Genomic DNA, 15807 nt, shown 5'->3' on the forward strand with positions numbered 1-15807 from the left:
GGTCTGGCCGTCCACCTCACAGAACCTTCTGAATGTGTCCTAACATGAGGAGGAGCAGACCTTGATCTGCTGGTCTGCCTGTCCACCTCCTAGAACCTTCTGAATGTGTCCTAACACGAGGAGGAGGAGCAGACCTTGATCTGCTGGTCCCTGCCGTCCACCTCCCCCTGGAGGACGTCGATGACCTGGTTCCTCCCCAGCAGCACCTCCTCCTTCTCGTGCAGCTTCTGCTTCAGAGCCTTGAGGAGCTGGGAGCAGGTAGGAGGAGAACAGCAGAAGAATCAGACTCAATGAGGAGACCACCACCGGGATGGACTGAGACCTAAAATATCCTTCTCCATGGACTCAATGTTCCTGCTTCTTTCATTTTTGCAATGTTGAAACAATCACCTCCGGGATTCCTAAAGTCCTCAGTATGCGTTTCCTGAGAGTAACGTTATTGCCACATTAAACCCTGTCTGCAGTCACTGCTAAGCCTCGCTCTCACAGAGAGCTGCCGTGTCTACCTGCTCCAGTTCAGCGCTGGCGTCAGACTTGGCCGCCAGCCTGAAGAGCTCCTGCTGGTGCTGGTGCTGGAGCTCCGTCAGCTGGCCGTCCTTCTCCAGGAGGATGTCCTTAAACGTCTGGATCTGAGGTGAAACGTAAAGGATTGGTCAAGAGGGTCAACGTAAAGGATTGGTTTATCCATTACTGGTTCATCCAATCCTCTCAAAATCCTGTTATTGAAGAGACATATCTGAATTGTGGTATGAGGCCATCATCTGTCATTAATGGGTTGCTGCCCACTAGCTTTCTGACATGGACTCAAGGCAGCCTCTAGCACTAGGTCTAAGCGGCAGGAGGAGGAGCGTACGTTCTGCTTGTACATGCTCTCCTTCTGGCTGAAGGTCTCCTTCTCCGTGGACAGCAGCTGCTTCAGGCTGAGGCTCTGCTCCTCCAGTAGGCTGTAGCGTTCCTCTCCCTCTCCCACCTGTCTGGTCAGGCTCTGCACCAGCAGGGTCAGCTCCTGCAGCGATCCCACCTCCTCCACCGCCCCCACCTCCTCCACCGCCTCCACCACCTGCAGGCATAGCACAGTCAGCAAACCCTCAGGCTTGGGGCCCATCGCCCACAGCTGAACAGGCTTACAAGGACGTTACCGTTTACAGGTGGAAGACTTAAAGGGGGTTATGGTTAAAGACGACCTAAAGGACGACCTCCCCAGTGCTCCACCGGCTGTGTATCAAATTGAACAAGGTTTAACTGGAGGTTTAACTCCATGTTGCTGCACCCGGATCTCATTCAGGGACCACAGCGCGTTCCACCGCCACAGCTGGGAGATCTAGGTTCAGCAGCATGGAGGCAGGTTACCCATCTGCTTCTACTGCCAACAATGATACGAAGCAGGTTGAAAAGTCCATTAAAAGCCAATATTAGGGTCGTGACGATATTTCATGCCACGAAATATCGCGATATTAAAACTTGACGAAATGCAGCGTTGAGACGAAAAAATGGTTTGCGATATAATTCTTATTTTTTATACTTTGATTGAGGCGGGGGGGGTGGTGGAGGCAGGGGGGCTGGTGGAGGCGGGCTGAGCTCCAGCCTGGCCCGTCTGCAGATGGACGATGTAGGCCTCCTTCTCCTCCAGCTTCCTGTCCCGGTCCGCCAGCATGGCGTCCATCTCCTCACCACGCCGATGCTGAGCAAGCACCTCCCTCCTCTAGGGGGGGGGGTCACAGGGAGGTGGGATGGTTAGGTGATGGACCCGTCCCGCCCCCTCCTCTGGGGGGAGGAGTCTTTGTATTATTATAATACAACCAGGAAGACATGACGGCGTCTACATACCGCTAGTCTTAGTGAAATGACGCTATGAACTACAGCTGAGTGACGAGGACACAGAACATCAAGCATAGGAACGTATCAGGTGCGTTGTCCGTGGGTTTAACAGACCTCTTATGTAATACGTTAAGTTGAAGTGCTTTAGACAGACTGTACCTTGTCTTGCAGTTCTGCGTCAGCCTGTTTGAGCAGCTGCTCCAACTCCTCCACCTTCTTCTTCAGCAGAACCACTTTCCCCCGGCTCGCCTGTTCACTGCCCTCTGCTGCCCCCTAGAGGAACACGCAGCACACTGTTAGAGAGGACTGGTGTGTGGTGAGTGAGTGAGTGAGTGAGTGAGTGAGTGAGTGAGAACGTGAGAACGTGAGTGAGTGAGTGAGAACGTGAGTGAGTGAGTGCGGGAGTGAGTGAGTGAGTGAGAACGTGAGTGAGTGAGTGAGTGAGTGAGTGAGTAAGTGAGTGAGTGTAGTAGTGCACCTTCTTGGTGGGGGTCCCCGGGCCCCCCTGCTGTCTCCTGAGCTCCTCCAGCTGGGCGTTCAGGGACGTCACCTTAGCCTTGTTCTGGAGACGCAGCTTGGACAGCTTGGCCTCGCTGCCACTCAGCTCGCTCTAGAGAATCAGCAGCCAATCAGACGTCAGCTCACTGACACTCAGCTCGCTCTAGCGAATCAGCAGCCAATCAGACGTCAGCTCAGCTCGCTCTAGAGAATCAGCAGCCAATCAGGCGTCAGCTCGATTCGCCCACATGATTTAACGCAGAGCCAATATAACAGCAGCCTTGTCTCAAAACTCAATCTTAGACGTACAAAATTGGTTTAACTTTTGGTTCATTTTATGGTTTATAAAGATTCAAGAATTTGGTGAAATTATAACTTAATTTCAAACTTCAGACTTATAATGTTCGAACATGTCTTCTCCCCTATGGCTTAGGCCTAAAAAAATAAAAAGTTTGGTTCCTGTTGGTTGTCAGTTGAGGTCATGGGTAGGTAGGGAATTTATTTAATTTTTTTATTTTATTTTTTCCAGCGGCAGCGAATGATAGGTAGGTTGTTTTCATTTAAAAACGAGAGAATGCGCTCATCCTTGTACATAATGAAGAGGTGCTGTTAACAAACTTAATTATAGTTTGCCTCAAAACATTTTTTTTTAAGCTCATAAAATAATTTGCGTCTTATTTCGGTCAAAACCCGGAACCGAACAAAAAAATTGAAGGCCTTATTTCCTTTAATGTCACCAAATTAAACATAAGCTCTTTCCGTTTGTAAGCCAAATTAAACATTATAGAAAACAGGATAAATAAGTAACATATTTCTCAATCTTGTCTCCTACCTTTAAAGCCCTAACATTCCTGATCAGAGGACTTTGACTAAGTAATCATTAACTAATTACTAGTGAGCTCGATTGGATAATGCAAACAATGGAAGGCAATGTAGGGTTAATGTAAGCTGTAGGAGATCTGGATGGGATTTGACCATTTCCTAACAAATCCAATCAGTTTCTCCTCCATCTCATCAAGCAGCAACCAGCCTCTGGTCCAGACGTGCCCCCACACGTTGGACCCCCTCAGCAGACGGCTACAGAAGAGCCGTGATCAGGAGTAAACGGACCTTCAGCTGGTCGTCTTTGCCGCGAAGAGTCAAATCCTTCTCTCGGATCATCTCTTTCAGCTGAGTCACCAGCAGCTCCGTCTGGGCCAAACGCTCCGTCACTTCTCCCAGAGTCACATCCCCACCCCCACCACCACCTCCAGCAGCAGCAGCAGCTGTAGCCGCGGTGGTGCCTTGGGGGGAGCCAGGGGCCTGGAGAGGATGAGCAGAGAGAGAGAGAGAGAGAGAGAGAGAGAGAGAGAGAGAGAGAGAGAGAGAGAGAGAGACAGAGACAGAGACAGAGACAGAGACAGAGAGAGACAGAGACAGAGAGAGAGAGAGACAGAGACAGAGACAGAGACAGAGAGAGAGACAGAGAGAGAGGGACAGAGACAGAGACAGAGACAGAGAGACAGAGAGAGAGAGCGAGACAGAGAGACAGAGACAGAGACACAGAGAGACAGAGAGACAGAGACAGAGACAAAGAGCGGGAGAGTGATTACTGAGTAGCAATGTCAACATCACAACTTAGGATGTTTGTCTGTCTGGAGGATGTCGAGAGAGTAACAAGAGCAGTAAAGAGCTGATCATGGAACGGCGTATAGTCAAAACTAGTACCGGCTGAGGATCAACTCGGTCACAGGAACCCGGACAGTTCTCAACATCAGGGTTAGCAACTCTGATATATATTTGGTGATTAGTGGCAGGCCCGAGGGTAATGTAACGGAATGGAATGAGGGCTTAGTGCAAGGAGAAGGGCGAGGAGATGAAGACCAGCACACTGCCTGGATCCCAGGTTAGCATGCTTCCACACAGACATGTTCCGCCGCCTCTGGCATTAGATACGCCGTTTAAAACTGTTCCAGTGTGGTTTAACCCACCTTATTTCCCTTTTCTGTAGCACTTAAATTGAACAATTGAAATAGATTGAACGATTGGACATAGAACAGTATAAACCAGTAAAACCATAGGAGGAACACGCTATAGGGATGGAGCAAAGCGTGGGGGAAAGGGGAAGAGGGGATTGAAAACACTGCAGTGAAACAGTCCTCACTGAGCGGGGCGGTTCAGCTGAACGCCCTTGGCTCAGCACTCCGTCTAAAGCCTCTCCGTGTACAACAGGATAATGAAGCAGGCTAAAGAGCAGCAGACTCATCGGCTCGGCCTAATGGGATTGACACGTGGGGGTGTTCTGTAGGGGCCAGCGTCCGACCGGCAACAACAAATGTAGAGCTCAAATAGTGGACAGGACTTCTTTATAAAATACTGGTTTCACACTAATATCACAAAGAAAAATAAGGTCTTCAACTTCTATGACGCAGACATGACATGGTGATCATCATAATAATGTTAATGTTAATGTTACTCACCCCCGAGCCAGGCTCGCCCTCCTCTCCAGAAAACCACTTCAGCATGGTGTCAGTTCACCTGAGAGAGAATCAAACACCGTCAGCCTCCACCCGCCCGCAGCGAGGAACACACACTCTGTTGTCGTTTGGATGATTCACTGCAGAGCAACACCAATACCTTATTCTTTATCAGGGAGATGTGTTATTAATGATGATGATGATGATGCACAGAATATGCAATGAAGACGACAGTCAACAAATGCACACAAACAAACATTTAAGACCATTAAGGTAAATGGAAATTAAACTCTAGTAAGTGAAACCTCTTGGTCGTCTGATCAAGGTCCCTTTACCTAAGTGTGAGGCCTGAATTCAGTATTTATGAATGCAGTCCTAGCGTTCCAGATAAGAGTTTCAGGAGAAAGCCGTTGTGACAGCGAATGAGTGTCTGACCGACCTGTTCCACAACATGGTTTAGATCAGGTCATACGTACACAGACACTACTGACACAACTAAAGGCTCCTTCAAAAGCTGTTGGCTTCAGGCATCGTGTTATCTATATCGATATCTAAAGATATAGATCTATATAGGAGAGCCACCAAGAAGTACCTTCACCCGCAGACTGAGGATGAAGAACTACAAGATGAAGAACTACAGGATGAGGAACTACAAGATGAAGAACTACAGGATGAGGAACTACAAGATGAAGAATTACAGGATGAAGAACTACGAGCCTGGTCTAAGGACCAACATGGGGTCGAGCCCGGGTCTACCAACATGGGGTCGAACCCGGTAGTCCCAGAGCTAGCTGGCTAGCTGTAGCGTGATAAGCTAAGTGCTAAGTAAGCAGGAGCCTGTGTCTACTACCGGTCTACATCGTTAGGCATCATGTTCCGTTCACACTAACCTTGTGTATCCCTTGTTTTAGAACGCGTCACCTTCCAAACGAACCCGTAAAAGACATTTTAGTCCGCCGGAGACGAGAACCAAGAACTACTGTACTGACAGTGTCAACACATAGTGTGCGCATGCGCACAACGCATCAGCGCTCAGCTGTCTTTGAGGAGGTGATGCTGACAGAAGTATAGAGGCCTGAGCATGGAGACATGGACTGGGAGATTAAACAGAGACCAGTGGAACACTTGACGCCAGATCATCTTCCCTTTCTTCTTTTGATTTCACTTCTGCACAACCTTTTCTTACCAGTAGGTTTGACCGGGATTCAGGAACAAAGCATCCACTGAAACCATGGGCCTACTTAATAAGGATACGTGTTTTGGTTATAAGTAAGACTTAAATACAATATTTGATATAATGTCTAAAGCTAAGCTTAATGCATGTAGAGCTCCTCGTGTTTATAGTCTATGTATCATAGACATATTGGGAGGCCCAACCTGTCAATCACCCTACCTTTGGTTTCTGGTCATCGGGTTATTCTTCCAGCTTTATACCAGTAAGTATTTTCAATCCCAGTGTCATAGTGTGTAGAATATGTTAGATGTGAGTGATTGAATTATTATCATTCTCATTCCCTTTTAAAGCACATGGGGCTGTGTACTTTATAAGGGATATTTAATTTAATTCTGATTTGAAATGAAAATAATTCATCCTATAATGCTTGCATTAAGAGGTTGGAGGATCCCACTTTCAAAGTACAACCAGGAAAACCCAATTAAACAAAGATACAAACTCACCCAAAATAAAAATAGTTTGGTTGGGCTCAAGGGCCGACTAAGGCTTCCTAACCACTCCTTCCCTGGCCACTCTGAGGAGGCTCCAGGGCCGACTAAGGCTTCCTAACCACTCCTTCCCTGGCCACTCTGAGGAGGCTCCAGGGCCGACTAAGGCTTCCTAACCACTCCTTCCCTGGCTACAGCACTCTGAGGAGGCTCCAGGGCCGACTAAGGCTTCCTAACCACTCCTTCCCTGGCCACTCTGAGGAGGCTCCAGGGCCGACTAAGGCTTCCTAACCACTCCTTCCCTGGCTACAGCACTCTGAGGAGGCTCCAGGGCCCTTCTCACGGCCACAGCTCCTTCAGGGAGAGCTTCCACTAGCGGGGAACACAAACATCTGGCAGGGGAACCAGGGGAACTCAGGCTGGGGGTCAGAGCCGTTGGAGGAGGGCCTGAGGTAAACACTCCTAAGTCCATGGTCTCAGGTCAGCTCAGCAGATGGGGCCATATCCACGCGGCAAGAAGCACTTTGCATCTTCACACCGAAGTTTACAAAGAGAGGAACAAAATAATGGAATGCAAACCTTTATTGATTATAGATCTTTTGACACACACACACACACACACACACACACACACAAACACACACACACACACACACACACACACACACACACACACACACACACACACACACACACACACACACACACACACACACACACACACACACACACACACACACACACATGCCCACACAGACAATCACAAAATCGTGTGAGCCTTCCTTCAGGAGAATGTAATGGTTTCTACTATTATTCTCGCTTTAATTCCCATTATCGTTCTCATCCATCGACACCAATCTGCTTATCTAATTAAACCATGTCCTCCTGTCCTAGATACATCTATTTGGGAATGAATGAATGATAATGACAATTTAAAAAAGTTTGGATCAAAACAATATCAACAATAACTTGTGTCTCTTCTATTCTTTCCATTCGTTTTCTGTAAAATGAAGTCATTAAACACTGCAATGCAACTCCAAATTCATCCAGGTTTACATGGAGATAAAGATGGTAAGAATAACTCATTGCATATTTTTACCTTTTCAATTCCCAGATAAAGCAAAACAATATGAGGCGTGAAAGATCCGGCCCTAGCATAAATGTTTTTTATTAAAGCCCATTTCTGGTCTAGACTGCGGCTCCCAGAGATATTGTGTAAAACATTTCCATGCTGATTGGCATTCTGATTATTGCATGGAAACGTAGACAGGTTTCTCTCTCCTCATTCCAAGCTGAACACATGGACATCATTCTTCATCATCCATTGTTGGGTTGTTCTGTGTCTTTGTCTTTGCCTTGTGTGACTGAGACGTCGCTGCCAGGCCTTGTTTGTATCCCCCAAAGGGTCTGTCCCCCCTGGCCAAAAAGAATCCAAAGAGTAAAGATTCCAGGTGGAGGTGACGGCGGTTAACCCTGTAGAGTCAGGACCTCGTCTTGCTGTTCAGGAACCAGCCACACGGCGTAATGTCCAGTTTGAGCTGCTCCATGACCCACGGGTCCTTCTGCGCTCCCTCCATGAACTCCTCTAGAGAGATCCGCTCTTAGGACCACACAAAGGAGGTGCATCCATTTTAAAAGGTTTGTTGAAACCAATTTAAGGTTTAGTTAGTCATTACATTTACATTAATACATTTCCAGTCAGGGCATTTAGCAGACGCCTTTATCCAAAGCAACTTAGTAGTACTAGATATGCTTACCATCATTGTTGACATCGACCAGTTCAAATATCCGGTCACAGATGTCCTCCACCTTGGCTTGGGGAGCGGGGTTATTGTGCTTCTTCAGCATGTAGATAATCTACAAGGACACAAAGAATCATTACACACCCATACTGATCATGTAGCATTTATAGCCAACCATGTCAAATATATCGGAATGGCAGAAGACCACGAACAAATCATTACACAAACATATTTTACACAGCATCACAGAGAACGTATTCAACATTTATTTGAATCTTTTTCTCTAAAATGATGAATACGTCTATTTTGAATCTTTATCTCCGAATGATGAATATGTTGACCCATGCTTACTGTCAGCACATGCTTCACTTCCCTCCTGTCCAGACAGCCATTGCCATCGCTGTCATACACCTTGAAGGACCACTTGAGCTTGTCCTCCAGCTTCCCTCGGAGGACCAGGTGGATGGCCGCTACGTACTCCATGAAGTCGATCTTGTTGTCCTATTAGACGACAGTGTGTGGACGATGTTATTCTTTCCTGGGCTCAGAACACAGTCATCATCTAAGATATGCAACGTACCTGGTTGGTGTCGAAGGACCGGAACACGTTCTCCATGTAGGAGGCCTCCTCCGCCCTGGAGGTGCAGTTCACACCGAAGATCCGCTTGAACTCGTGCAGGTGGAGGTTTCCACTTGGGCATTCAAAGGCAAATTTGCGGTAGAGCTCCTGAATGTCTTGAAGAGTAATTTCCTCATCATCGATGCTCTCTGTCTGACCCATGACGTCACTAGTCAAACTATAATCATAATGTAGAAGCACAAACAAGCTCAGCCATGAACATTCATAAATACCCTTCAGATCAGAAGCAGAATAGAGTAAAAGAGTGTTTCAGCGTTCCTCAGAACCCATCGCAGTAGAGTGTTCCCAGGCTGGAGACATGATCCGACTGCTCCTACTGCTGTAGTGTTTAACCTGCGGGGGCTATTTCTGGGAAGCTTCCAGGCTAATCCAGTTGCCCTGTGACCTGTATGAGTGGATGAGCCGATCTCTCCTGAGTCCTGGGCCAGAACCAACCAAATTGTTTTAATTTTGACAAAAGATTGAATGAATTGATTTTAGCGCTCTGAGAATGCTGTGCAGCATATTTGATTGTTTGAGTTCTGGGAGGTTTCCCAGATGAGAGAACCACCAAGCTCCAGTAGATACATATGGATGACCCCTGGACCAGCTGAGCCACTGAGTTTGGAGGATGGGTCAACAGCTTACTTCCACCTACTAACACACAACGCAAACAACACATTCCACTGGTCAAAGACCGAAGGGTTGGAAGTGGACGAGTGTGACGGAGTGATGTGTTGAGGAGGTATTACTCAGGATAGGGGTATCATTAAGAAACCAGAAGAATCAAATAGGTTGCCAGGAAGTCAAAGCGCTGGGTTGTGCAGAGAAAAGGTTCTTGGTCCTCGAGAGTCTTAGGTTACACTGCACTGAAGCCTTTCCTTGTTTAGATCACTGAAACGTGTCAACCGCATCTATGTTGCCCCAGTTAACCTGACTATGTGAAACGAGCCTCAGTTAATGATATTATGGTATATGTATTATATAATAATAGAGGTATATGGTGCATCTTTACTCTGCTTAATAACCCCCTCTGCATACTTCGTCAGCTATGGCCATTGATGATCGTGCACACTGGCTTGACTCTAAAGGAGGCGATGGCCACTGTGGAGGGAAGAGGAAGACCTTTATTTGTTTTCTAATCAGTCTCTCGTGGATCTGGCACAGATCGTTACTCTGTGTTCTGTTGGGCAGACGCCTGCCTCCCAGATAGAATTAATGAGGATTTGAAGTGTTCGCCAATTACTAACCAGGCTGTTGGGCAGCAAAGCAGTGCAGGCAGTGGTCGTTCTCTGAACTGCAGTCTAATCGTTAGGAGAGATGAGTGTGGGGAGGTCTTCAGGTCCCAAAGGAGGACCCCCTAATAACTAACCCGCTGCACTGTTCCCCTTGATGGTCGCTTTGATCAGGAACATTATCGCCTGACGGACCTCAAACAGAATGATTGGCAGCCATGGCTTCCAGTCCAAGATTGGAAGATTAAGCTCAGAGAGTTAAGCTACAGTTAAGTTAATAAGAGGGAAAGGGGAAGGGTGGAATGGCTGCTTCATAATACCAGACACCTCTCCGCTATTTCTTGATTTTGTATATTCTTAAATAAGACAGATCAGCCACTCTTAATCTTTATTATAGTGACACTAGCCAAAACTGATTCAGAAAATGCTTCAATCATTATTATTTTTTCAATAGTAGCTAATAGCATGCTAAAGCATGCTATTAAACGGAGGTCATCTTCCTGTATAGTATATTTGATTAACTTTCTATACCCGATGGAATTGCTGTTATAGAGAAGAAAGTTGTGTGAGATGACCACTTCAAAGTGAACTGAGCCTCCAGCCTCCACTCTTGTTTGGGAGGCTGGGAGACACACACATCGTGCCCACATTGTGCACTTCAGGCTAAGTTTATGTCTGTAGACTCTCTTTGTCCTGATGTTTATTGACTGCCCCTTAAACTAAGACAAACTTCCCAACCCAGGGAAGATCCTGGTATTATTTTTAGAATCCTTTGACTACTAAGACTTAAATTGTTGTGGAGATCAGTTGTTTATGTTTGTCACACTTAAGACTGAGCCCATAGGTCCATAGAGCAGCTCTTGTGATTGGTGGAGGCAATAGGCTTAGGCCTCAACATGCTACATGCTACATGCTACCTTCATGGTGAGAGGTACTTCTTTCTGTGAGCTGAAGCTCCCTGACATATGAATGCTCCATGATGGATGTAGTCGTCTGGTGTAGTTCAGCGATGTGATCCACATCATTGTCCCAAGCACTTTGCTTGTGCATCCATAATTAGGGATGGTGATTGTGGTTTTAATGACAGTGTTAATGGGAGTGTAGCCGGTGCCTCATCCTTTAGCAGATAATGTTCCAGTTGGACTATACCTCGCCCTGCGAACTAGTGCTGCTGTGCATTTACTGCTACTGCTACTGCTGCATATGGCATGAGGTGGGATTCACCAGTCCACCACTGCACTGATGGGGTTCCGTCCCATCAGTAACAGTCTGCAGACCATATGGGGTTCCGTCCCATCAGTAACAGTCTGCAGACCATATGGGGTTCCGTCCCATCAGTTACAGTCTGCAGACCATATGGGGGACTTCTGGCCTGCGTTACGGTAACCATGGTTCCGTGAGGAGGAGGAGTCAGGACTAGCTGTGTTTTGGTAACCATGGTCTCCTGAGGAGGAGGAGGAGGAGTCAGGACTAGCTGGTGCGCTGCTGTGAACATGATAGGCTGCCACTTTGACTTCAACGTTTTTGATTGTATCACAAACTCTGTGAATAAAAGTGTGAATTAAAATGGATAATGAATTTATTAATATTTTTTTATTATTTTATTAGTATCATTGATATGTTTTTGTCATTAATGTGTGTCCTTTTGCCCTGTGTTACATCCAGATAGGAGGCAGTCCCAGAGCATTCGTGTTGGACATTTCCCAACACTTACACAGTGGCCCTTGTTTTAGGACAGACTGCGTCGCCTCCTTCATGGCCTGAAACTCCTCCCCTTAGCGCTCATCTGCATTATATATTTTCTCACAGCACCTTTCACTCGCTAATTGCTGACGACCCTAGTAGGTCTAACAAATTGCACTCAAATTACAGATCTAGAGTCTAACCTACAGCGCATTTATTACTCTTACTGTGTTCTTAATTAAAGAATACAGGCTATTGGAATTTAGTTATCATGATTTTCTCATACCTGATTGCTTTGCAATACAAGAATACACTCAAACAAAAGCACTTAAATCTTACCCACAACACCTTTAAAGCATGAACATCAAATAAAAACCAACCTATAAAGTGTCTTTATTCCCTCTTCATTATAATGTGTTAATGCACATGTTGAAATTTACATTTACATTTACATTCAGGGCATTTAGCAGAAGCTTTTATCCAAAGCGACTTACAATAACTACATTTGTGATAAGAAGTGCATCAATATATCGCTGTCGGTACAGAAAGGCCTTTGTACCGACAGTTCTTAGAACCAAGTGCAAGTACCACAATCGCTAGGCTAATCAATTCCCCGTGTTACAGCCATGATAGCAGCTACTGCAGTTACTACAAGTACTATAATACAATACAATACAATACAATAAAATACAATACAGTGTACAATGGTGGCCAGAAGGGGGAGGGTGGCTATGCAGTGTCGAGCTGGGCTCTGAACAGGTGAGTCTTGAGTCTTTTTCGGAAGATAGTGAGCGACTCTGAAATCTGAAGGATGCTGCACCCATCCCCACCAGGAAGTAGGTCCCAACTGCGGTTCCAGAACAATTCCTCATCTATTTTTTAAATAATGAGAAAATATCAATCCAAAACAAATTTGAAACTTATTTGCTTGATGAATTGTAATACCGTACCAATAAATGTTTTTATAACTTCTACTTCATTTCAGTTCCTATCGTATCATCCAGCAAGGGACACTTTCTATGCAGCCGGGCATGAAAAGCAGTGCACAGACATTACAAATACAAATCCACACAATGCTAGAAGGATGTAAAGAACACTAAGAACATCAAGCACTGAGATAAGAGTGGCAGTAGTGGGACATCAGACGGTGGTCCGTCCCTCTGGGCCCCTTCAGAAGTGGGCGCTCATCCTCCTCCGCTCCAGCACCCACCCGGCGGGGTTCATGTCCAGCTTCAACATGTTCAGCACCCAGGGGTCCTGCTGGGCCCCTCGGATGAACTCGTAGAGATTAATATGACCTGGAGAGACAGTAGCATCTAGTTCAGCCCCGCCCATCATTACCTGACCTATATCTATATTATAAACCTCTATGACTATCCCTACAGCTCACCGTCTCGGTCGGAGTCCACCGCCTGCAGGATCCCATCCACCACCTGGTCCACGCTCAGCGGGCCGTCCTTCCACTCTCTCTTGGTGCTTCTGTTCACTCGGTAGATGCTCTGGGGAGGGAGGGAGGGGTTAGTGCTCTGGGGAGGGAGGGGTTAGTGCTCTGGGGAGGGAGGGCGGAGTTAGTGCTATGGGGAGGGAGGGGTTAGTGCTCTGGGGAGGGAGGGCGGAGTTAGTGCTCTGGGGAGGGAGGGCGGAGTTAGTGCTCTGGGGAGGGAGGGGTTAGTGCTCTGGGGAGGGAGGGCGGAGTTAGTGCTCTGGGGAGGGAGGGGTTAGTGCTCTGGGGAGGGAGGGCGGAGTTAGTGCTCTGGGGAGGGAGGGGTTAGTGCTCTGGGGAGGGAGGGGTTAGTGCTCTGGGGAGGGCGGAGTTAGTGCTCTGGGGAGGGAGGGAGGGGTTAGTGCTCTGGGGAGGGAGGGAGGGGTTAATGCTCTGGGGAGGGAGGGGTTAGTGCTCTGGGGAGGGAGGGCGGAGTTAGTGCTCTGGGGAGGGAGGGCGGAGTTAGTGCTCTGGGGAGGGAGGGCGGAGTTAGTGCTCTGGGGAGGGAGGGGTTAGTGCTCTGGGGAGGGAGGGCGGAGTTAGTGCTCTGGGGAGGGAGGGGTTAGTGCTCAGGGGAGGGCGGGGTAAGTGCTGTGGGGAGGGCGGGGTTAGTGCTGTGGGGAGGGCGGGGTTAGTGCTCTGGGGAGGGAGGGGTTAGTGCTCTGGGGAGGGAGGGGTTAGTGCTCTGGGGAGGGAGGGCGGGGTTAGTGCTCTGGGGAGGGAGGGGTTAGTGCTCTGGGGAGGGAGGGCGGGGTTAGTGCTCTGGGGAGGGAGGGGTTAGTGCTCTGGGGAGGGCGGGGTTAGTGCTCTCGGGAGGGCGGGGTTAGTGCTGTGGGGAGGGGTTACTTAGAGGCTACTATCAATAATAGCACCTACATATATCAGATGACCTTTGATAACTGTCACTTGTCAGATAACTGGACTCTTTCCCCTTCAATACCCGCGATATGTCAGCGTTACTCACGTCGATGATGGAGCGCAACTCGCTGCGGTCCACGTAGCCGTTGCTGTCTTTGTCGTACACTTTGAACGACCAGCGCAGCTTGTGCTCCAAGTCGCCTCGGAAAACCAGGTTCAACGCCGCCACAAACTCTAGGAAATCAATGGTGTTATCCTGTTGATGAAGATCAGAACACAAATCAATGGTGTTATCCTGTTGATGAAGATCAGAACACAAATCAATGGTGTTATCCGGTTGATGAAGATCAGAACACAAATCAATGGTGTTATCCTGTTGATAAGAACTTTTCATTTGCATTTACATTTAGGGCATTTAGCAGACGCTTTTATCCAAAGCGACCTACATAAGTACATTTGTCACAAGAAGTGCAACAATAAATCGCTGTCGGTACAATAAGGATGTTATAGAACCAAGTGCGAGTACAACAATCGCTAGGCTAACCAATTCCCTGTGTTACAGCAATAATAGCAGCTACTGCAGATGTTACACAGTTAAGTACTATAATACAATACAATACAACACAATACAATACAGTGTACAATGGTGGCCAGAATGGGGAGGGTGGCTATGCAGAGTCGAGGTGGACTCTCGACTCTCAACACAAATCAATGGAGTTATCCTTTTGATAAGAAGATCAGAACACAAATCAGTGGTGTTGTCCTGTTGATAAGAAGTCAACGCAAATCAATGGAGTTATTCTGTTCATAAGAAGATCAGAAAACATCATCAATGGAGTTATCCTGTTGATGAAGATCAGAACACAAATCAGTGGTGTTGTCCTGTTGATGAAGATCAGAACACAAATCAGTGGTGTTATCCTGTTGATGAAGATCAGAACACAAATCAGTGGTGTTATCCTGTTGATGAAGATCAGAACACAAATCAGTGGTGTTATCCTGTTGATGAAGATCAGAACACATGTACACGCGGTCCCTTGTGTAAAGGGTGGTAAGATGGGGCTTCAGAAACCTCCTCACCCCGTTCCTGTCGAACGCCCGGAACATGGCCTCAGCGTAGTCCGACGCCTCCCCCGTCGGGTCCACCCCGAAGAACCTCTTGAACTCGTGCAGGAACAACACGCCGCTGGGACACTCCACCACAAACATCTTGTACATCTCCTGAAGCGCCTTGACGTCGATCTCCTCGTCGTACCTCCCCGTTTGGTTTATCTGCCCCATGCTGGGGATGGCTTCATCCAACACCTCTCCTCTGTTCCCTGGTGTCTGCGGAGTGTCTCCTGAAGCCAGCGGTGCCGACCGGTTCAGTTATAACCTCGTGTCCCAGGGTCACTCCTGCTGGGAACCACAGGGGCTTCGGGCGCTGAGCCTCAGGATTAGCCTGCTGCTGACTACCTACGTGGGGTAACCCTACCCAGCAGAGCACCAGAGCAGTGCATCTCATTAACAGGAGGCTTACTTAACCTGACAGCAAACCAGGGACACCTGTCCGTCTGGTTCTATTCTGATGCTTTTCTTTTTGAATTGCGCTGCCAAGATTAATTATTATAGTTGTGTGTAAGACACATTTGGTCAGTTGGAGATCAAGATTAATTATTATAGTTGTGTGTAAGACACATTAGGGCAGTTGGAGATCAAGGGGAATTATTATTGTTGTGTGTAAGACACATTTGGGCGGTTCGAGATCAAGGTG

The 15807-nt window shown here is 47.4% G+C and overlaps 3 protein-coding genes across 5 annotated transcripts in view; all 3 read right to left on the bottom strand.

Moving 5' to 3' along the window:
* The window catches only part of si:ch211-220f16.2 (golgin subfamily B member 1), a 39521-nt gene extending 33736 nt beyond the window's left edge, over positions 1-5785 (bottom strand). For all 3 annotated transcript variants that reach the window (XM_030377680.1, XM_030377682.1, XM_030377679.1), the window contains exons 1-9: positions 5663-5785; positions 4776-4833; positions 3427-3618; positions 2297-2428; positions 1978-2091; positions 1523-1702; positions 854-1060; positions 507-629; positions 135-248 (exon numbers count right to left, since the gene is read on the bottom strand). In XM_030377680.1, the coding sequence (XP_030233540.1) occupies positions 135-248; positions 507-629; positions 854-1060; positions 1523-1702; positions 1978-2091; positions 2297-2428; positions 3427-3618; positions 4776-4820 (1107 nt within the window). In that variant the 5' untranslated portion in view covers positions 4821-4833; positions 5663-5785. The remainder of the gene's footprint in view (positions 1-134; positions 249-506; positions 630-853; positions 1061-1522; positions 1703-1977; positions 2092-2296; positions 2429-3426; positions 3619-4775; positions 4834-5662) is intronic.
* Positions 5786-7126: 1341 nt separating this feature from the next.
* On the bottom strand, positions 7127-9149 carry guca1g (guanylate cyclase activator 1g). Its single transcript, XM_030377689.1, has 4 exons — positions 8757-9149; positions 8528-8677; positions 8192-8291; positions 7127-8034 (listed from the first exon to the last, which is right to left on the bottom strand). Exons 1-4 carry the CDS (start codon positions 8955-8957, stop codon positions 7916-7918), a joined length of 570 nt encoding a protein of 189 aa, XP_030233549.1. The 5' UTR covers positions 8958-9149; the 3' UTR covers positions 7127-7915.
* Positions 9150-12438: 3289 nt separating this feature from the next.
* Positions 12439-15461, bottom strand: LOC115559054 (guanylyl cyclase-activating protein 2-like). The gene is made up of 4 exons (XM_030377688.1): positions 15135-15461; positions 14161-14310; positions 13104-13212; positions 12439-13011 (listed from the first exon to the last, which is right to left on the bottom strand). Exons 1-4 carry the CDS (start codon positions 15333-15335, stop codon positions 12884-12886), a joined length of 588 nt encoding a protein of 195 aa, XP_030233548.1. The 5' UTR covers positions 15336-15461; the 3' UTR covers positions 12439-12883.
* Positions 15462-15807: the final 346 nt, after the last annotated feature.

This window comes from Gadus morhua, chromosome 14 (assembly GCF_902167405.1).
Source record: "Gadus morhua chromosome 14, gadMor3.0, whole genome shotgun sequence".
Taxonomy (NCBI): domain Eukaryota; kingdom Metazoa; phylum Chordata; class Actinopteri; order Gadiformes; family Gadidae; genus Gadus; species Gadus morhua.